Raw genomic sequence first — 23,945 nt, 5'->3', positions numbered from 1 at the left:
ATGTGCAGAGCTGGTGTGTGCAGCTGGGTTCAAGGGAAAACAGTGAGCGCCAAGCTTCACATTTAGATGTGCTAATTTACTTTCTCATAAGAAAATACTCAATGTCATGAGGACTGCAGTAGAATTTATGTTCTTTTAGAACTGATTTCCAAAATGGCAGAAGCAGGAAGAACAAAACTAATTACATACCCTTGACAAGAAAATAAATATTGACTTATCAGCTGCTGAGTAACAGAAAAAAAAAATCCTACAAATAAACAGTGCAAGCTGAACCTCACCTGTTATCAGATGCTCAAATAGACCAAGCTTTCACCATCTCTTTAAAGCTAAGTAAATTAAGACTAAATAGTGGTGCAGACCCCTGGGAATTCTGTGATCTCAGAGTATGCCTCCACTGTGTTTTTGCCTTTGTGCAAGTGCAGTGAGCTGGGACGTTCAGGCACTCCCTGACCTTGTTCCTTGAATTTTAGACTGATATGAGGATGCATGGGGACTGTACAATCTGGGAGTACTGGAACTGTATGGTTGAGTGGAAGTTTGAGGGTTGTCTCACTTGGATTGCAGCCAGCATGGAAAGTTTTCTGACTCAATTATCTCGCAGTCCTATAAATAATGGTCCTAAGCAAAGAGCCCTTTCAGCTCTCAGGATTGCAGCAGGCTGTGATCCTTGATCTTCTCTGGGCTGGAACCATTATCTGGCATCTCACGATTCACCACTGACAGACATCGACAAAGCAGAGCCCTCTTTGCTGCACATTCTGATCACTCACTAAGAGATGGCAAAAGGAAAGGGTGAGTAGCTCACTGGTGTGGGGGGAAGTCCTCAAGTTCAGAAATTGAGCTTGGAAACATCCCTCCAATGCTCTTTCGTAAGTCACATGTCAAATCAGCCACTCTTGAGCCTTCAAGTAAGTCACTGTATTTGTTGTAGGAAATCACATTGAATCATCGTGTTAAGTTGGCTGATTAAGTACCACTGGGAATCACAGAATTTGGTCTCCCGATTTATCTTAAAATAAATAATAAATAAATGATAAAATAAATAGTAATTCCTAAATTGCTGCTAAACCAGAGTTGACTTAAAATCTATTTGTATGAATTGGCATTGTTGGCAGGATGGCAAGGAGTATCATCGATTACTTACAGAGGCATGGTATGAACCTGAACCCCAGCTTCCAAGAAGAATGAGCCCAGAGTGATTGGTATGATAGGAAAGAGGCAGAGAAGCAGCTGGATGCTGCAAGTGGTTCTACAGAGATATGGAGATATTTGCAAAATGCTAGGTTTCTATCTAGATGTTAACAAAAATTAAAAGAAGCAAGACCAAAAAAAATGAAAATACAAGATAAGAACAGAATTGAGTCATCATTATCTTTAAAGTTTAACATCTACAAGAACAGTCACAGAAACAGAGGGAACAATTTCAAGACCTGAAGTAAGACTGCATAGTGGTCAGAAGGCATTAGATCTGCCTGTTTGCGCAAAAGCTTATCAGTAAACAAGTAATAATAGCTTATATTTATATGTATTTATATGTGTGTGTGAATGCTATATATATATATATATATATATTTAATTCTACTTTGTCCTTAAGTACTATTAGAAAAGACTTTTTCATAAATACAAGAGCAAAAATGTTGACACAACCAGAAGCTGCGAAGCTGAATGTGTGATTCCGATGGCAGAGTTAAAATTATCAGTGTAAACAGAGCAAGTGTTGTGCATTAAACTGCTAAAATTAATTTCTGGCTCCCAGATGAGAAGCACACACAGGCTACTTGCTTTGCAACTATAAATTGTCGAGAAAAATATTTCTGGTTTAGATGTTTCAAACAGATGACCACAGTAATTGTTCCTTTGGTTAAAACATTGAACCCAACCCTGGTAAAAATAGGGAGGTACAGTGTGTACATTTTGCACAGTCCCTTTACTACCTAATTCAGAATTATTAATGCATCCCAACATTCAGTTTCTGTTGCAGCACAGGGTGGTTTTTCTAAAGTCATAGCAAATTTAGAAAAATAACACATCTTCTCTTTCATCCCCAACTGTTCATGCTGCACATGAAGGGACACATCAGGTGCTGCAGAGAGTCCAGAAGGATGGAGATTATTGATGGTGGGAAGTCCTGCTTGGATGGTCTTCTACAACAACGGAAGCACTGAACATAATGCTAGATCTCATTGCGATTTTACTGCTTCTGGTTATATTTTGTTTGTTGTTAACTACTGCTTTACATATCAAGGTCTGGAGAATGACTAGACAAGCTGTGCTGCTGAAAGGACTCCCTTAAGTGTTCTACATTCTCTACATTTTCAATTCATATAGTTGGTCATGTAAAAATAAAGAAATAAGCACTGTCCATTTATAGGCACAAAGACAAGAGGTGACCTCTCCCGATGGATGGGAAAGACTGACTTTAGTCATGGGGCGGCCTGTGGTGGTGCAGAACACCTGCCATCTCCGGGTAAGTCTCAACAGTGTTTCTGCCTTGGTGCAAGTGGAATGAGCTGGGACACTCAGGCACTCCCTGATCATACCTGAAATTCCTGCTCCTGGATCAAGCCTGATCAGAGAGGAGCCAAGACTGTACAATCTGGGAGTACTGGAACTATATAGTTGGGAGAAATTGCCAGGCTCGCCTCAGTTGGATTGTGGCCTGAAGGAAAAGTTTTCTGACTAACATCAGTTATCTCGCAGTCCTATAAATAATGTAACTAATCAGAGAGCCCCTTGAGCTCTCAGGTTGGCAGCAGACTGTGATCTTTGATCTCCCTGGGCTGGGACATGTCTCAGGGTAGGCATTTTGAGATTCACTTCTGACAGACACCACTGAAAGAGAGCCCTCTCTGGGGCAGATCCCAATCGTCCACTGAGAGCTGCTAATTTGAAAGGGTGAGTAGGTCAGTGGGGGGAAGAAAGTCCTCCAGTAAGTAGCTGAGTTGAAAAATGTCCTCTCCAACACTCTACAATAAGTCTCATGTGAACCTTGCCATTCTCAAATATTTAACTAAGTCATTGTATTCAATTGTAGTGAATTCCATTGGATTACTGTGTTAAATTGGCTGATAATTAAGTGCTGATTAAGTGCCACTAAGAATCACACAATCTAACCTTGTGATTTATCATAGAAGTATTAATAAATCCTAAATTGCTGCTAAACCAGAGTTGACGAAAAATCTATTCACAACAAGTTTGAATGCAATCTACTTCAGGGCTTCATGTTAGCATTTTCAGTTCTGGTTCTCACGCTATTATTCAGGTCAACAACATATTTCTAAAATCTCTAATGAAACAAAAAAGGGAGAATGAACAGCATGCTTTAATCCAGCAATAAAATTACCCCATACACAGCAGCTTTCTGAATCTCTGTCCAAACATTCACAATTTGTTCCCACTGCCTCTTAGAGGTATTCATTCATTTTCCACATCCACTTTTACTCAGAGTAAGTATACCTTCATTCTCTAAAGAATTCGTATTGTTGTTATTATTTTTAACTGATTACACCAAACTGCAATTGTTGAAATTTGCAGGCAAAGATGACAAAAGATGAGTATCATGGATGAACTCCAGAGGGCTTCAAGTACGTTTCTAATACATGTTTAACTTGGTAAAGGTACTTCTCAGTGGCCGGCTTGCTAAAACTGAGAAGAGCTTTTTCTGCTATCTTCTTGTTTGTCAAATGAAGAAACTCAATAGCCCTGTGGCACAATGTTTGAGCTTTTTCCCTGCATTGAATTCAGAAGCAACAGCTGATTCAGAAAAATCAGCAGAATTGCTAGAGCGGAAAAAAACCTTACAAAATCCGTAAGCAAACAACCACATCCCTTCACCCCAAATAGTAAGCTGAAACAGATACATAAGCATGTCAAAGGAGAAAAGCATCTGGTTTATATTGCGTCTTTAAAACACACCACAAGATCATAAAAGCTTAGCACACATAAGATATGCTAGAACTGCATTGATGTTCTTTAAACATCTGCTTACCTCTCCCACAACTTCAATGATGTCACCAACTTTTAATTCCAGTTCATCCTCATTTTGAGGCAAATAACTGAAAGCCACCTGACATCTTCTTCGTCTGTTCCTCTCTCCTAGCGAAAATTAAGGAAATGAGAAAATCATAAAATGAAAGCAAAATTTCATATCAAACACAAGCCAGGCAAATTGATCCAAGATGAAAAATAATCATTATTGTATGCAACATTATCAAAACATCAAAATAATTTCAGCATTTGCAATACTTAAGTCTATCCATCTAGAGTTAATTTATCAAAAGATGGTGGAGAAAAGGTTTCTGAGATTATTTATTTCAACTATTTTTATAATCTGAATCAATTAATAATGCCTCATCTGAATGAAAAATTGTGGTAACTTTTTTTTCCTTTCTGTGATATTACCGAACAGTCAAAATTTAACCAATAGATTATAATTCCTTAGTGACAAAAGGAGCAAACTTTATCCAGAGGATCTTGTCAGGTGCATTTGCTAAAATTGAGATTCTTGGTTAATGCTCTATACAAATGGTGCAGGCAACTCCAGAAACCGACTGGGTAGAGGAGAGACTGCAAAACTGTGGCTTTTGCTCTTACAGAAACACAGTCTCAACAGATTGCTTCATCTTGTATCTTTAGTTTTCCATCATTCTCTCACAGGTTTACCCGTATCCAATGAGCCTTTTTTAAAAAAAAACATATTCTTTTTTGTACATATATATACATACGTATGCATGCATATGTATTTATATGCACATTTTTAAACTGCACATTCGTGAATTAGTATTGTCATAGAACCATAGAATGGCTTGGATCAGAAGGGACCTCAAAGATCATCTAGTTCCAATTCCCCTGCTGTGGACAGGGTTGCCTACCATGATATCAGACTGCCCAGAAAACCATCAAGTCTGGCCTTGAACATCTCCAGGGATGGGGCATCCACAGCTTCCCTGGGCAGCCTGTGCCAGTGCCTTACCACACTCTGAGTAAAGAAAACACAAGGAAAGCTCATCCCAAAGCTCCCTTTCGAAGGGTTAGTGTGGTTAAGGTAGGCCAAGATTGATAGTCAACCAGCCACTGGAAACGACTGTATCAGCCAGATTTCTCTCCAGATTAGATGTCCAGCCCCCCATGAGAAATCAGTATGCATCTTTGGATGGAAGGCTGCAGACAGGCTTGAATTCATAGCTCTGAATAAGAGTTAAGACCCTTGATTTGACCCTTGTGCCATCACAGTTTGAAGACATAAATTAAAAGATCAGCTTCATAATATTGTTTGCCAAATCCACTGGCATACACTTAAGTTATAGTTGTATGACTTGTAGCAAAGTGGAGACATACCAGAAAGAGTTCAACATACAATCATGAAGATACTTAAGGGACAGGAGCATCTCTCCTGTGAGGAGAAGCTGTGAGAGCTGGGACTCTTCAGCCTGGAGAAGAGGCGGCTTTGGGGGACCTAGTGAATGTGTATAAATGCTTGAAGGGAGGGTACACAGGCAATGGGCACAAACTGAACACAGGAGGTTCCCTCTGAACACCAGGCAGCACTTCTGTGATGTGCAGGTGATAAAGCACCAGCACAGGTTGCCCAGAGGCTGGGCAGTCTCCTCCTTGGAGATCTCCAAGAGCGGCCTGACACATGGGCCTGACATGCGGGCCTTTGACTAAGTACACTACAACAGTAGTTTTCACAGCTACTGAATTTCTGGAGGAGTGGCAAGTTTTGAATGATAAAATTAAACACAGAATCACAGAATCCTTAGAGTTGGAAGGAACATTTAGAAGTCACATAGTCCAACTCCCAATAACAACAGCATAATGCAACGTAACCCAACTTGCTCAAATTGGCTTTTTTTCTCCACCTACAGATGACTGATCATTCTTCCCCATCTAAACTAAAATGAGCCTAAATTGACAGCATTACACAGCCACATTCAGAATAATGCAAATAAAATAAATACCTTCCATACCAAATGCTTCTTTTGTTGCGCAGAAGTAAGAAGGCAGCTATTTTTCCTAAAGGTAACATTCCCACTTTGATTTCTAACATCAAGCAAGGACCGTTGCCTGATGTGACAGATGTCAGTTGCCATACTATTTAATAATCAATACTGTGTCACTCTTGGAGAATACTTTTGAGCTCACGAAGAGCAAGAAATAAACACTTCTGGAAGTTAATAACAGAACTGCATGAATCCTTCACCTTCCCACCCCGTAATTTTTTTTTATTACTGCTACAGAGAATCTTGAGAAAGTCTGCACTTATCTGTTAGCCTCCTGCTGTCTCGCTGCTCTCCCATTCTTCCTGAATCTTTCTTTAAAGAAATAGCTAAGCTGAAAGTAGCACGCCAAAAAAAGGCTTAAGTACCAACCAGCTCCTCTCTTTGGCCTAAAGCAAGACACAACAGATCCAGCAGTGAATACCTTCAGGTTTAAGGAGAAGGTGCTACTGGGACCACGTGCCTGCTAAGACTTGGGCACTGCAATTCTTGAGCAATGCAGGAAATGGATGAAGAAGCTCTACAGCAGTCTCATCTATTTTTATTTACCCTAAAGCAACACCAGTAAAGAGTAAGGGTATGAGTTTTCTAAGAACGCAGAGCTGATAAGCAAAGAGAGAAGACTGAAGAAGCAGTGGAAATACAAAATCTGTTAGTGAAGAAAAGCTCCCTTTTTGCAAACATACTATTCCCAGCCCAGCACCACAGATTTTTTGTGTTTTTTCTTAACTAGCACAAAGTCTCCAAAGGCAGCATGCTGAGGAAGCACAAAGGACCAACAGGGACAGCTAATAAGCAGCTTAGACTGAAGAACTGAAGTCTTAGTCTTCTCTTGGCATTTTCCCTTCTGCTAATATTGCCACTTATTGCAGTATGTTACAGTTTAGCTTAAACTGTTAATCATCTGAGATCTAAATGATGCACTATAACTTTGAAGTGTAAGAAACGTGATAAACATAAATTAGTTTTAAACCATATAGGGCAGTAAATCTGCAGTGAAGATCATAGGTATTTTCTAATCTTGTGGGTTTTTCTGACTTTTAAGTTAATGAAGATTTTTGCATCTTTCTCCACACTAGAGCATAAAGTGAGTTACTTGGTAGTGAAGTTACAGACTGGTGAGAAGGCAGGTAATAAATCTAGTACTTTGGAAATGAGGAAAGGTTGTTGCAAAGTTATCATGGGCTTCTAGAAACTTCAAAAGAAGGAAAAAAAAAAAGCTCAGTAAACTCTTACTGGAAAAGCATAAAAATTTGTAGCAAGTAACCTGCTGCAGGCAAACACCACACTGTGCTCTTCCCGCTGGTTGCAGTTCTAGGCTTTTTAATTTTCTAACCGTGGCTTAACATCAAGAGTGTTTGGAAAGCAGAATGTCTATGAGTTGCAGTTGGGAACTATTTGGAACAAGCAGCCGTACAGAAATAACATCTCTCCCCCTTTAGAAAAACATGGGCTTTCATTTACACAGTTATAATAAACCTTGAAGAAAAAACACGCACATGTCTTGTATGTGCAGTCTGTTCTTAAAATACATTATGCAGCTAGAAAAGAACTTGCTGCAAAGCATACTGCACCTGAAGCAATGACGCCAAGAGCTCAACCGCTGCAAAGCAGGTTGGGCTTTGCTCTGCTCCTTCCACAGGCTGTGTCGAAGCCACTGAACCTGGCATTGTGTGCGTCTACCAAGGGAGGAAAAAAACATGCACCTTGGGTACACTGCAAAAGGTGCAATGTGGCTGCCTACCTTGTCTGCAGCTGCTAATTGCCAGCTCCTGCTCACCCTACCTGTGGTTACTGTCGCTCTGCTCTGAACAGCGATCAGCCTCTCTAATTGTTCCCCAAAGAGTTTCACTCTGAGCAAAACCTGGTGACTTAGAAGTGTAAGCACTAGACTTAAAAGTAGCTCCATTTTTTCTTTATTCTAAGATTCACATAGCTGTCCCTGAGGTGGATGTCTCAATCTGAGCCCATCACTCAGGAGCAGAGAGAACCTAATACCTCCAGAGGGCAGTTAGTGTCACTGTAAAACAGATGACTAAAACACATCAGATGAACTACTCTTTGGAGAGGCCTTTTTCTACTGGTGTGGTGAGACGAGGCTTCAGGTCGACCTTTAAAATGTCTAACACTAGGTCAGATGGAAAAAAGAATGAGCACACGTTTAAAGATTTTGAGGGAACAAATCTAGTTTGTTCAAAGTGATGTTTGATCGCATTGTAAAAACAGTCTGGTTGTCTCCAGTAGCAGGATACTGGGCCTTGATTCAAAAGAGCCTCCTCCAGCTGAGCGCATGCAGCAATGGTTTCCAGAGAGCCTACTGCTCACTGATGCCAGTGTCTTTGTACATGTGCTGTTAGTGTCAGTGAAAACCACACGGTGACTGTCACTAGCAGGTCCATCAACTGCACAAATCCCGTTTGTTCTATGACAAGAGAACAAGTTCAGCAACCTGTTCTGTGATACTGCCACAAGAAGCAAAAGACTACAAAAACAGAACACACCCATGGAGCAAACATCTATACCTCTCCTTGACAAAATGTCAACCTGAATGGTTTATAGTCTCTTCAAAACTAGGCCATGCAGTTTTGTAATTGGGTCTGTTTTGAAAAGACAAATATTGACACCGCTGCCGCTCAGACAATCCAGCCGAATTGCTCTTGCATTTCCTTTTATTTTAAAGGTGTGTTGCTATGGAAATTGCATGGGTTATATTGGGGACTGAGAGGCTTGAGTCAAGCTTTGCTGTGTGTGGAGCCTAAAGATGTTTCAGCCAAATCTAAATATTCCAAATACAGTAAAGCACATCATAGCCCCTGCAGGCCAAAACACTCCTCTCTGTCCTGGGCTCGCTGGGCAGGCGTGGGGGGACCACTGGGGAAAACAGATCCAGTGGAGCCATATGTAAAGCAGATGCAAAGTAATTGAACTCACTACATCTGCGTGAGAAAGAAGCCCCTTTCTAGCTGGTCTGTTCTGAGAAAAATGACTGAGGAAAAGTTTCCTATCTCCTACTTCACATTCCCATACGTGCAGCAGAATCTGCCTATTAGTTGCACTTCCCATTCTTCCAGCTTGCAGAGATAAATCTGCAGCTGAGGGGAACTGCTTCAGGGCACAGTGTCTGCTGGTGAGGCACGCAAGAGTATGATATTACTCAGCCAGAAACCAGTTCTAAATTTAATGTGCAAGGAGACGAAAGGCTACTACTGTACAACTAAGAGGGCATATATATGATTACAGCTATTTTGGACTGCCAGCCTAGATGGTTACTAGCATGTTTGTTTCTTTTTTTTTTTTTTTTAATTATAAATCACCAAATTTTGTATATTAAATGCAAATGTTAAGAAAAAGGTTGAGCGACAAGCTTACTTCTGGGAAAAATTCTTCTTAAAAGCACTACCCTGACTAGGTGCTTTTGAGAAACAGATCTTACCTAGTTAAGGGCAAACAGGTAGTTTAAATAAATATATATATATATAATTTTTGTAAAGTATATGGAAGATAGTGTTGAAAGACTTCAAAATCCCCATCACACTCAATGCTAATGTTGACTTTGTCATTATCTTCCACAATACAAAGACTTCATTTTAAACCCACTCACAAGTAGAAGTACTATTCAGATTTTAAAAGATTTTAAACCAAGTTTGCCCATTTCCAATTTCAGTCTTTTCCTGGAGGATTTTGGCAGTGTTTTTCTGACCTGGGATGCGATATGTCAATTCCAATTCCCTCATCACCCACATGCTGTTAGAATGCTTTTGGCCAGATGACAAAATATCCTGACTGCAGACTGTTCCCTGTCTAGCAAAAAACAGAAGTAAGCTGGGTGAGCGAATATTTTAAGAGGGAAAAAATGTGTTTTGTTTTGTTTGTTTTTCATTTGTGAAAGTATACCAGAAAACTGCAAGGAGGGGCAATGGGAGGAAGAATATTTAAGGTGCTTCCAGTACTCCACCAAATGTGTTATGTAAAACTGCTGTGCTTCTCTAAAAGTAGATGAACTGGAAAGTGCTCTGCTTTGATGTGCGCAGCTGAATCATGGAGATTGCAGGACTCCATTAAACACATTAAAGCTACAAGATAATGTGCCATCACTGTAAGTAATGTATTACACTGAGTGTATTGAAGCTTTACTGCTATTGAGGAGTTGTTGCTCTCCTCACAGTGTCATTAAGGTGGAAAAAAACCTCTAAGATCATCTAGCCCAGCTGTCTACCTACCACCAATGTTGCCCACTAAACCACGTCCCTAAGTACTACATCTACCCTTTTCTTGAACACCTCCAGGGATGGTGATTCCACCACCTCCCTAAGCAGCCTTTTCCAATACCTCACCACACTTTCTAAGAAGAAATTCTTCCTAGTATCCAACCTGAAACTCCCCTAGTGCAACTTGAGGCCATTCCCTCTCATCCTATCACTGTTACCTGGGCTAAGAGGCCAACCCCCACCTCACCACAACCTCCTTTCAGGCAGTTGTAGAGAGGGATGAGGTCTCCCCTGAGCATCCTCTTCTCCAGACTGAACAATTCCAGTTCCCTCAGCCACTCCCCATAAGACTTGTGCTCCAGACCTCTCACAATTTCAGTGCCCTTCTCTTGACATGCTCCAGGGCCTCAAATTCTTTCTTCTAGTGAAGAGCCCAAAACTAAACACAGTACTTGAGGTGCAGCCCCATCAGAGCTGAGTACAGTGAGATAATCACCTCCCTGCTCCTGCTGGCTGCACTATTTCTGACACAGGCCAGGATGCCATTGGTTTCTTGGCTGCCTGGCACACTGCTGGCCTGTGTTCATCTGAGCGTCAACCAACATCCTCACATCCTTTTCCTCCACTCAGCGTGCCAGCCACTCTCCCCAAGGCTTTAGCACTGCCTGGGGTTGTTATGATCAAAGTGAAGGACCTGGCAGTTGGTCTTGTTGAATTTCATCCCACTGGCCTCAGCCTATCAATCCAGCCTGTCTAGGTCCCTCTGTAGGGCCTTCCTACCATCAGGCATATTGATTCTTCCCCCAACTTGGTGTCATCTCTTTCTAGACTCCAGAGCAACACCTCCAGGTTTCAGCCACTGGATTGCTCCTGTGAGTTTTATAACTAAGATTTGTTTGTAAGGAACATGAAAGCCTCGATGACATTGTTATGCCATCACATTTTAATACACATGCACAGTCAGGAGAATATAAGACTTCATATCATTCAGTACATTCATTCTTTGTTTGAAAACATGCAGTCTTACATCAGGTATGAAGCTTTCACACAACAGCAGTAATTACTGGAAGTGACTTAGAGCAGCAACCTAGCACCACTATGCTATATGCCACAGTGTGTGCCAGGCGTGTGCATCAGACAGATACAATTGAAATATCAATGAAGCAATGATCATTATTGAAGTCTAACCTGAAGCAGAAGTAAATGGTATTAAAAAAAACCTGTAAGCAAACTCAAAGGATAGCTGCACAGTTTAACCATAAAAACCTACATCAATTTTTTTCCTGTGTCTGAAATGTACTGTATGCCTATAAAAGGCATAGACACTTCTGTCAGCGTAATACCAAGAATGCAGTCAAAGTATCACACCATCATCACCAGAAAATTGGACAAAGTAGGTCCAAATTTCAACAGGAACACTTGCCATACAGCCTGCATTATTATGCTCTCTCTTTTATAGGGAAAGCATAAAATACTGTATTAAACTACACAGTAACGTAACCACATGCAGAAAATGTGCATGTTCATCTAAGCTACAAGTCTAAATCCTTTCTTTCTTTCAAGCTTCATACTGTTAGTGACTATTTTGGATCAGCAGCACATGTGAAACAGTCCTTAATAAAATGAAAATTGGAACTTGCTGGCAGGGTTTCAGAAAAGGTTTTGAAACTGCAGTTAAAAAGCAGTTACACAGTCCTGATAAACACTGGGCAAGCTCCCTTAGCTTGTCATCACTTCCAGAATCAACCATTCCTACAGTTGGAAGAAGTGCAAGTATAGCCCTCAGCAGCAAGGGTTGGTTTGATAGCACCTCTTGTCAAACAAGCCATTACCTTGCCCATTCTCAACAGTAAAAACCTGTTGCTTGTTTCAGTGTCTTTCATGAGCTGCGTAGCCCAAAAAGTACCAAGTATTTCTGTCCTCGCTGTGATACTGGCAAGCCAAGGAATGTTTCAGCAGTCTGACTGTGAGTAACTCCACCACCACAAGCACAAGTTCCCATGCCTCGTAATAGGATTCACCATCATCCTCTATGCAGTTAACATCTGATAGAGATGAGGGGGCCTATTACCAACACAAGATCTTGCACGTCTTTATATTTAGTTTCTTTTCTCATATTCAGAACATTTTCAAGGATAAATTATAGAAACAGACTTTTAAACTAGCTAGCATATAATTCATAAGAAACAACTCTACAAGGAGCTTCAAGAAATATTGCAGATAATATGATATCTGTATCAATAAATTAGCATTTCTAAAGAGAAGGGGGCACACAGACTTGAAATAAATATTGAAATATATTTGGATGGCAGATGAAGTTTCAGAATGCTAGAATAGAAACAACACAAGACTTATAATTGGCCTGTAAAAGCCCTTTCCTCTTTCTATTGGCATTCCACAGATCTAAAGTTGTCATTGGATAACTCCACAGTTACTCCCTCAGCCACGTTTTGAGATCCAGTTGATTACTTAACTCTTTACTGCTTTTTTGTATTGACCTCTTGAGAAAGTGTTTGAATAAACCAAATTTAAGCGTGAATTGCTGCTGCACCTTGCTCACTACTCATGTTCTATCCCATAATTCACACCACTTAAATTTCCTTTGAATGGTAGCACTTCACAGAATAAAGGAAATGAGTGCAAATAGCTCTAATTGTGAAACCACTGTGCAATTCAGCTTGTGTTCTCCTCATTTTAAGTAAAGGGATTCCAATCAAACTGAATGGATTCCTACACAGCAAACTCCAAAATTACTAACTTCGTACTTCAAGACTGCTGTCCTGAAAAGTGACATTTGTCCAACTTAAAATTCTTAAAATTACGGCTTTTTTTCCTAAAAGAATGAAATAACTGTGTTAGTTTATTTTAGTGGTTGGCGACCCTGCCTACAGCAGGGGGGTTGAAAGCAGATGATCTTTGAGGTCCTTTTCAACCCAGGCCATTCTATGATTCTATGATTTTCAACATTCAGACTGTCAGTGCTTTTTGACAGGCTCTCCACCTGCGTAAAGATATTACAGAGCAAGGCCTACTCTAACCTCTGCTACACCAATTTCAAGTAAGCCTTTTTTTTTTTTTTAATCAAGGGCTAAAAATCTGTCATCAGGATTTAATTTGCAGTCCAACAGCTAACAGTACGCATCAAATATACCTCAAAAATGATGGACAGATGCAACAAACACAGCAACTCATTTTCATGCTGCACTCATGAGGGCTGCTACAAAATGAGCACCTGCAATAAAACACCACCACCTATCAAAAAACAAACATCTCTTTCATACTGAGCACTCAGAACATCAGTCAGATTTTTAATCTAGGATCTCATTTTTCTATCGAGTATTTATATAATTTCAGTATTTGTTTGGAAACGGGCAACAAACTTCAGTGAAAAAAAAGAAACCAATCATAAATCCACAGAGAGAGCAGACATCACCTTCCAGTTCAGAGATATACTTAAATTCTAGGAAACTACGTATCATTTGCCTTCAAATGCAAGCCTAGATAAATCCCAAATTCAAGGAAGCTTGTATGTGAAACGAGGACATGCCCTGGTACACTGGGAAAATAGCTTGCTTGGTCCAATGAAATGGGTCTGATTCTGCAGCTCTAACGTGGTGACAAGTCCTCACTTGAACAGAAACCCTATCGCATGTGTCTTCCACAGCAACTAAGCTGTGACATCCTCAACATGCAGCAGAGAACAGTGCTGCTCCCTGAGCTGGGGACACGCAGCAGCTCAGCAGGCGAGGTGATACAACGATCTGTCCTTCAGCTCAGCTAAAAGGAGAACGCACCAGGAGGAGCCCTCAATTGCACTCCTCATGTTAAGATTTGGTATTATTTCTCAGCTAACAGTGTGAAAATGCTATAATCCAAAATAACCTGCCATTTTAAAAAGCATGATATGCTGTGCTTTGCTATTTGTGGGTTGCCCAGGTGACTGGGAATACAAGTTCAAGAGACCAAGGAATCAACAGGATAAATAAATCACAGAATCACAGAAGCTTAGGGGTTGGAAGGGACCTCTGGAGATCATTGAGTCCAACACCCCGGTGAAGTAGGTTCCCTACAGTAGGTTGCACAGGAAAGAATCCAGGTGGGTTTGAATATCTCCAGAAAGGGAGACACCACCACCTCTCTGCATCTGTTCCAGTGCTCTTTCACCTTCACAACAAAGAGTTCTTCCTGATGTTCGTATGGAACTTTCCACGTCCCAGTTTGTGTCCACTGACCCTTGTTCTGTTGCTGGGCACTGCCGAAAAGAGCCTGGCCTCATCCTTCAGACATCTGCCCTTCAGATATCTATAAGCATTGTTAAGATCCGCTCATGCTCTTGTCTTCTCCCAGGTCTCTCTTGTTTGCAAACTGAAGCCCCAGAAATGGTTAGCTTTATGAGAGCTAAGCAAAAGGCGGGTTTCCCAAGAAGTATCTTGGCACTGAAATTGAAAAGTAACTGTCAAGTGTTCCCCAACTTCTTTGTAAATGAACAGTGCCACAGCATCCACGCAAGATAGTCCTTCTACAAGCGCAGGAAGAGTATTTCTGTATCAGCCAAATCAGACGTATCACTATCCTCAAAAACTGAGCAACAGAAATGTGAAAACAGAACGGAAGGAAAAGGCTCCGTTTTGGCAAGTCACCAGCCCACATACACAGTGCAGGGGCAGAACAAGCCTCTCCAAGCAGTGCTGGAGAAAGGGAGGCAAGTGTTTCACGATACCCGCATCTTGCTAGCCCTGCAGCATCTTCAGCTTTTGGTGGTGAGAAACTCTGACTGCCACAGAATTTCTTCCAGATTTTCTTGGTTGTTCCCATTACTCAAACAAAGCTCTGTGGTATTGATAAGCATTCCTTTTCACCAAATTAAACTGGCAAAACAACAGTTCGTGATGAAAATGCCACTAGCAATTTAGTTCTTTCATAGTGCCATTTTCTAAAGATGCTAGACTGACCATGACCATTCACACAGAATCAGAGAATCACAGAATGGCTTGGGTTGGAAGGGACCTCAAGGATCTTGAAGCTCCAATCCCCCCACCACAGGCAGAGATGCCAACTTCCACATTTAATACTAGACCAGGCTGCCCAGGGCCCCATCCAACCTGACCTTGAACACCTCCAGGGACGGGGCATCCACAACCTCTCTGGGCAGCCCGTTCCAGCACCTCACCACTCTCCTGGTGAAGAACTTCCCCCTGAAACACAACCTAAATCTTTCCTCCTTTAACTTAAAACCATTTCCCCTTGTCCTGCCATTATCTATCCTTGTAAAGAGTTGTCTCCCTTTAGGTAGTGAAAGGCTGCAATGAGGTCACTCCGCAGCCTTCTTTTCTCCAGGCTGAACCAGCCCAGCTCCCTCAGCCTGTCTTTGTAGGGGAGGTGCTCCAGCCCCTTGATCATCTTTGTGGCCCTTCTCTGGACCCTCTCCAACAGCTCTCTGTCTTCCTTGTACTGCAGGCTCCATACCTGGATGCAGTACTCCAGATGGGGCCTCACAAGAGCAGAGTAGAGAGGGACAATCACCTCTCTGTCCCTGTCTCTGCTGGCCACTCCTCTTCTGATGGAGCCCAGGATGCCATTTGCTTTCCGAGCCGCAGGAGCACACTGCTGGCTCATGTTGTCATCCATCAGGACCCCCAGGTCCTTCTCTGCAGGGCTACTCTCAAGGACTGCTCCTTCCAGTCTGTATAGATGCCTGGGATTCCTCTGGCCCAAGTGCAAAACCTTGTACTTTGCTGTGCTGAACCTCATTAGATTCACCCAGGCCCACCTTTCAAGTCTGTTGAGGTCCCTCTGAATGGCATCCCTTCTTTCTACTGTGTCAACCGCACCACTCAGCTTGGTGTCCTCAGCAAACTTGCTGAGGGTGCACTCAATTCAGTCATTGATGTCACTGATAAAGATTCACTCTTCTTCCTTTTACCTTTCCCAAAATATTCTAACACATTCAGAAAGCTGTAATCTATCAGGAGGGTGTTGAATCAAAAGAGACAGAAGGTATAATCTTCAGTTATTTTATTGCTGCCTTGTACCTTAAGAGAGCAGGTCCTACACCTTAAAATCTGCTAGGGAGCATACATCCAGAGGCTTATAGCCCTAAGTGGAAGGGATTTGCTCAATTGTTATCATTAATACCAAAGTAACAACACACAGGAGCAGCAGCAAATCCAACTGTCAGCAGTGAATGGCACATTTTCTTCAAGTGCTAAAGAAAAAGAGGCATGGCAATGGCTGGGCAAGCCAATTCCAAAATTTAGCTTAAACATGCAGTGTAGCTGTTGTTATGCTGCATCCTGGTTACTTCATGTCAAACTCCCCTAAGATTTTCTTTCTTGCTTCCAGGCATGCTTCACTTCATTCTCCCACCTTGACTTTCTGAGCTTATTTCCAGTACATCACTTCTTACATTAAAAAGTGCCTCTGGACAACTGAGGTCCTTTAAGCACACCTTCTGCAATCACCTCAGGCAATCTCAGGCATCCGTACTTCACTATGCAGTTCAGACAGAGAGAATCCAGCCATACTACCATTGCTTTTAATGCACGAGTTTTATTACAAAAAACATACTAAGCACTACAGGCAAAACTTTTAAATTATACCACGTTCACTGACTTATGTTCTGGACGCTAATAAGTAGCCTGCATTTTTCCCCATTATGCCTACCGCTTCATTTCACTGTATACACCTTTCACATGAATTGCATGTTATTTCCTTGCCAAATATGTCAGGATGGTTGGGAGAAAAGTTAAGATGAGAAAAACATTTAAAAAAAAAAGTATTTTTAATATACAGAACACCCGGGGCACTTAAGTAGTAGTTACAATCACCTTTCAACAGCTTGTTATACACTACTTGATCTCCCTTGCTGCATTTATCATAAATGATTATCCCCTGGTTCCATTAGAGATTCTATTTGTCTATCCCTAGAGGCCTAATCTGGCCATAATGACCAACATAATTAAATGTTAACAACATGAGAAAGATTTACAAGTATACTCAGATATTTAGGCACGTGAAGGGTAAACTTCACTCTAAAAGATCCTTGTTTTGTATCTTTCAAACACTTTGTAAACACCAGTTATTTTTAACACTAGTTTGTTGTTATTGCAAGGCAAGTATCCAAGGCACAGACAAAAACTACACAATGGAATATACTGTAACCATGAGCTGCATTAAAAAAAAAAAAAGATTGGAAAAAGGAATAACTCAACATCAAGGAGGAGATGAGAGGGCCTACAGATATTTTGGTTCAAATAAGCAGAGTAGGAAAGTCACCCTGGATGTTAAGGCAGGTTCAGGAGTAGGGAACAGGAGCTGCTCCAGCATAAATGGGAAACAGAAAACTTGGAGCATCTTCCACCCTCAAGAAAAGATGCTAATATCAAAGTGATACAATAGTTGGCACCTACACACTAAACCTAAACATTCTTTCTTACAGCTATGCAATATCCTACTTCCCCAGCCTTTTCACACTATTCTCCTATTATTTTGTTTTCTTACATGACCAATAAAAACTGAAATCCCTTAGGGATGCAATTTTGTCTTAACAAGAATGAAAGAAAATAAAGAAGTAACAGAAACAAGAATACGTAGACATATCCTGTAGACACCCTCTATCTTTATGAGGGTAGAATAATTTGGGGAGTGAGTCTGCGTAATTAATAGATCAATCATGCTACTCAAAAAGCCGATACAACAAAACCTTTCTTCTGTAACTTCTTCCCCCTAATTAATGGCAACCACTACTGAAGCATGAAAACATAAATACACACAACTTGTCTTAATAAGCTCCTGGCACTTCTTTACGCACGAGATTTACAATTACTTAGTCATCTGCCACCAACACGTCTCCACCTCTGTATTCCTTAACACTATTCAATATACAGATTAAGAGAGTAGAATGGCACAGCCATAGGTTTAATATTTTATTCCACCTGTATACAGCAACAGGAGCGTATGATCAGCCCACACACCTCTTCCATCAGTTCAGAAGAATGTGTACAAAAATGCTTCTTATTCCAACAGCTCATTTAGGTACCATCAATATGTAAGTTGATGGATGTCTTGCTGCCATTACAGTCCACTGACAGTCAGTGACTTCACCTTTCCTTTCATATATTTTACACAAAATGCAACATGCAAATACTTAAATTGCTGCATCGGTCACTGGAACTACTGCTGTGTGTCAGTACAGTATTTTCATTTGTTCAGAGAGTCCCAAATACATACTTCAGTGCCACTGCACACTGCTTCAAATGCTGAAGCTATGATTTTGGTAACTAGACTTTACCCAAGGGGATTTCTTATTATAGAATAGAAAGGACACACAAAAATAAATAACCACGACAGTGATTAAAACCATGTATGCTCACAGGAAGAAAGTTGTTAACGACTCCTTCTCAAATACCTTTTAACACTCTTGTACTATGTGCAGAACCTGAATACTTCATGTACAAACATCCATTACAAAGCTTGCTTTAAAAAAAAACCCAAAACATGTTTGTTTCCTCTCTGATGCTGATGGTGAAGGGGAGCAGAAGGCATTCGCAGCTCCATAAGCCCTGGCAGGGCTGAGGAATCACAACATGCTCACCAGCAAGCTGCCCTAGCTGCAGCCTCTCCAACATGCCTTGCACCCCACAGCACTGCTGAAGCCACTGAGATTCCAGGCTAACACCCACGTTTGCCCTCAGGGCTCAAAGTATTTCATATGCTGTGAGCAGAAAAAACATGTTTCCTTGCAGAGCTACACCATATCCTGATACACTGCTCTGCAAATATTAAAATCACCTACTAATACCAGACCAAACACCTTCACAAAATGTAGCACCTGGGAACTAATAAGAATCATGTCTGTATTACAAAGATTGTTTTGCCTGCATTATTGAAAAATGTAGAGTAACAACATTCAGTAATATGGAGAGCCTTTAAACACAGAATATCAATAACTAAGATGGAAAAAAGAACAAAAAAAAGCAAATCCAGGACTGTGTATCTCAGGCAGCACCACACAATAGATATTTCATACCTATCTGCTGCAAGGATAAATTAACATAAATATATGTAAAGCTTTTTTCTTTCTTTTTTTTTTTTTTTTTGCCTTTGAAGATGCTGAAGCATCTGATGACTTATTTGCCTCGGAGGTAATTTATGTTATTTATTTACAGAAATACCTTTGTGAGCAACTTATGACTTAGATCAGTCTTTTTTGATCAAATTCATTTCCTTCTCTCCTTTTAGATCATTTATCTTATTACGTTCCTATTTTGCACTGTTCACAGATGTTCGACATCTTAAAACCCATTAAGAGAGCTGAAGTCTGCACTGAAACTCCAATTTAAACAACCCTTTGTTATGACAAAGAATAAGAGAGCATTTACACATGGCAAGAGTGCAGTAAGCGCAGATGGTGATACGGTATTAACAGGAAGAAGCAAACACAACACTCTTCGTCTCTTTTTTCAGCAGATTAACCCAAAGCACCAATGACAACAAGTCTGATGATCGTTTGGCCTTAGTGCTAAGAGAAATGATGCGTGGTCTTGCAAAACAAATTGCAGTGGATATGTATGCATGTAAAATGCCTCTGACCTCCAAATAATTTAGTGAACAAAGTCAAATTTATATGTGGAAACAGAAGAAAACAGTACCAAAGAGCCTCTCAAAAGGAAGACACCTTTCTAGAACAGACCACATCACTCACTGCCAATATGACTGCCTCCAGATAAACCCAGAGAAAACACTGTCCTTGTTTTACAGCAAAGAGTGCTGGCAGCCACTGCACCAACTATCAGTCCTTCATTTTCCACTTCAGTGCTTTCACTCAGCACAGAGATCCACGGGAATGATAAAATATTCACCAAGATATCTAACCTTTTTCTTAAAGCAAGAGTAAAAGAATATTCCCTTCCTGAGTTAGAATAATTACTTCACATCTGATTCTGTTCTCAATATTTTTAAGTGCAGAAGCCTACAAAGAACACACTGTCATGTCCAGTTTGGGTTGCAAAAATTTTACTGTTAACAAGTCTCAAGTTCCACTGTCCTTTGGTGCCTTCAAGTACAGATCTGGATAGTTTGAGCAAGCGGTCTCTGAAGAGATGAACATATTAGGGCGAGACTCCCACCTATGAGCAGTCCTGCAGAGAAATGGGCCCTTACGCAAGCTGAAGAGACAGGCTGTTCTGAAGTATCTTTGAAAAATCCACGCAGTTAAAAATGACAAATGGCCTTTGAAATTTTGTTCTCATCAATGATCAAACAAATCTGCGAAAAGCACTATATTGGATGTATAGCACAACAGACGCTGAGTCTTCCTATTCCCCAAAGCCCAACTGACTTGCCAGTAACCAAAGGCTGAGTCACGTTGAACAAAAGCAGATTACAGTCCAAACGCAGAACTGCTTCTCCTTACTAGAAGCAAAGAACCAGAAAGTTTGCATGCAGAGTCATTCATCAATAATAATAGCTCTTCTAGATTTTGAGATCCAATAAGCAATAAGGTAGAAGAAAAGGAAAATACTCACAGGCTATCAGAATATCACTTTGCCTGTCCACTGTCCTGTGTTATTCTGTTGTGAATTCATAATCTTTAAGACATCTGTTATCTCAGGCTGGCAAAGAAAATAATCTCAAGAAGCAAGCAAGCAAATGAGTCATTTATCATCTGCCCTCTCTCCTCCTGACTGCTGATTTTGAATGATACAAGAAACAGTTTATTTATAAAAGGCACCACTGATAACTAATTTTGAACATACCTTAACTGACTGTTTTCTTCTATTCACACCACCTGTCCCAAATCCCCAGACTGTATTTATCTCTTCTTAGTTACTTTACACATATTTATGTACGTAGCTTTGGTCTACCTAGATGTATCCTTCATCTTACAATACTCCTGTTAGTTAGAAATAAAGGAACATATGTAGATACAGTTCACCAGTATGACGATTACCTAAAGAAATTTTTCAAGACAGGCAATTAAAACTGAAATTGTTCTGATGCTGTCCGCTGTGGGAGCTATGTCTGTTAAAACAAAAACAAGCAACGCTGCAAAAGCTTCTCTGTTTAAAGCTACCAGTTAGAGGATGCAATGCCTACTGGGACCAGATGGCCACGTGACAGCTATCAGAGCCATCTATGCTAGAGTTACTGCTCCAATAGGAGAGCACTAGCAGAAGCAGACACACTTCAGCAAGTCTTGACCCAGAATACTACTACTTACTTGACCTTTCTAGACTTCCATTATCTGCTAATGGATCTATGGCCAACGCTGCCTCAAGTCTGCTTTTTAGCTCTGCTCTCACCCAACCCACAATACATTCACCTCAGCCTTCGCTGACACTCTTCTATCCTTTTCGTATTTATCTTTTTCTTCCACACACAATGGCACTTTCTAGAGCACTTCTCTCCCAAATGTCTTTGTAAATACAGAGTAGTGAGTTTTGAGTTTTCATTTCAAGAAAATAGTCTGAAACATTTCTGCAATAACACAGAACTCATGCCTTGAGCATGACTTGCACGCACTGAGACTACAAGCTCCTATCTGCACAGCACTTTGTCATTTGTCAAGCAACTAGAAAAGCAGGAAAGCAAGGATCTCTCAGGACCAGGATCTTTAGTTATTACTGGAATATTTTGCCCTGGGAGGCTGTTCAAACACTGGAGCAGGGTGCCCAGAAAGGCTGTGGAATCTGCATCCTTGGAAACAGTCAAAACTCAATCGAACATAATCCCGGGCAACTTCCTCTGGGTGTTGCTGCTTGAGCTGGCTCTGGACTAGACCACCTCTAGAGCTGCATTCCAACCTCAGGTATGCTGTGATGGCATTTTATGCTCACTCTTTAACTCTCCCTGCCCCACATGATTCTGTATCATTCCTCTGTTATTAATCTTCCTTGTCTGCAGCTAGATTGCCAAAAGCCAAGCGAGCTGCTCGGAGGCAATCTCCCTCCTGTGAGTCAGCCTTTGACAGACAAAGATGCTGAGAGCAAAGTATATTATTGCAGCTAGGTGGGAGCTGTCAGCAAATCCACAGAAACTCGATTTCGTGTATTCGATACCTTCCGCTGTTTACAAACCTCATGTTAGTATAACCCAGTATAACCCATTCTCCATCTCACCAAGCTGAAATGATCTCCCTTAGGATCTTATTTGCAGTTAATGCTATTTGGGATCAGACAGCAAATAGGAGAGCTGTGGGCTATGAGGAGTGACACTTCACCAGGGAGCTGCAGACAGCCCCTCTTCAGCGCTCTTCATCTCTTGTAAACTACCAAGACTTCTATTTATGTAACTGAAATATGTAGGGAAATGAAGTCTTCATTCTTATATTAAGAGTCCTCCAGAGCTACTGTTTATTTATATTCTTAACCTCAAAGAGAAATCAAGAAGAGAAACTTCAACATTTTTGCTACTCTTTATATTTTGACAAAATTGGCATGAGTCAGAGGAATTGCTTCACGTGCTTAGAAAAACCTGAAACATTTACATATATCTGCATATTACTAAGTTTTTTAAGTTAGTATGAGGAACAGGGCAGCCAAAAACCTTGAAAAGTTATTTCATAAGCAGCTGAATGAACAAAAGTACCCAACGCCTTATAGTTGCTCCACCTCCATGCCCACCCTTGCCCCAGCTTCCATTCTTACCCTCTATCTGCATGGCTGAGAACATGTTAGGACGTGCTTGGGATTGTGGCAGGGAAATACTGACTTCCTGCCCGTTATACTGATGTGATCTGGCCACTGGTGGCTGCTTCATGCATGGAGGTTTCCAATCAACTATGAGCACTAGTTGTCATAATTCTCTATTCAGCTTTCAACTTAAAAGAACTACTGTGTTCCTAAAAATGCCTTAAAGACCTCAACTCTTCTGTCGAATCTGGCCAGTATTACGTAGTTGGCTCAAAACAACCAAGGGAAGGGGGGCAAATGAATAGAGGTTTTTGAAGCTCTCGGGAAAGCTCAGTTAGGAAAACAGGCTAAAGCTCCAACAGCAAAGGCTTCTAGATAGTCACAGAATGAAAGTCTTTGCTGTGCGATTAGAATACGTCTCTTTTCTCAAATGCAAATCAACATTTGAACCTAGCTGCTTTGCACTAAACTAAGAAAGGCAAGAAGAGGGTTGGACATATGACAGTCATTTGCTGCAGATGACTTCCCTGGAGCAGCACTCAGGATAGGAACACGGGGCTACGTTCCCCATCTATGAATGCCATTTGTCCCCTGCGGGCTGCAGTTGCCCTAGTCATCAAATGTGGATAGCCAAAAGGCACATATACACCTCTCACCTCTTTCTGCCCTTATGCAGGCCTTTAGGGCAAGCAGCAATCCTCTCAGAATGAAGGGCTGTTAACAGAATCAATTTAAAATTTGATTCAGAAAATAGTGTCAGAGCCTTGACATTCTGAAATGGGTTTTACAGTAGGTTTCCTGTGTGATCCAGAAAAGGAAGTTTTTATGAAGATATATGGCATATACGAGGAATCTGTTTATGACAAATGTCTTTTTCTCTCCAAAGACACTGCTATATTTTTGTTTTAAAACCAGTCCCATCTGCCACACTACATTTACTACTAGACAAGGAAAAAATTGAACAAAGCATTCATAATGCTCTGCATTGTGTGCAGTGCAGTTGCTATTTTCCCTTATTTATTTTAAAAAAAAGTTCTTTAGAGTAGTAGTAGTTTCTCTACATTGGGTCTGGTATTGAAACTGAAAGGTTTAGGTGGAAATCTAAT

At 40.9% G+C, this 23,945-nt stretch overlaps 1 protein-coding gene across 14 annotated transcripts in view; it reads right to left on the bottom strand.

The window, feature by feature from the left end:
* SH3KBP1 (SH3 domain containing kinase binding protein 1) overlaps positions 1 to 23,945 on the bottom strand; it is a 222,895-nt gene that overhangs the window by 105,163 nt on the left and 93,787 nt on the right. For all 14 annotated transcript variants that reach the window (XM_015302495.3, XM_015302501.3, XM_015302505.4 and 11 more), the window contains one exon: positions 3,989 to 4,095. In XM_015302495.3, the coding sequence (XP_015157981.2) occupies positions 3,989 to 4,095 (107 nt within the window). The remainder of the gene's footprint in view (positions 1 to 3,988; positions 4,096 to 23,945) is intronic.

Source organism: Gallus gallus, chromosome 1 (assembly GCF_016699485.2).
Source record: "Gallus gallus isolate bGalGal1 chromosome 1, bGalGal1.mat.broiler.GRCg7b, whole genome shotgun sequence".
NCBI classification, from domain to species: domain Eukaryota; kingdom Metazoa; phylum Chordata; class Aves; order Galliformes; family Phasianidae; genus Gallus; species Gallus gallus.
The sequence above is the reverse complement of the archived record's forward strand: the minus strand, read 5'-3'. Positions and strand labels throughout refer to the sequence as shown.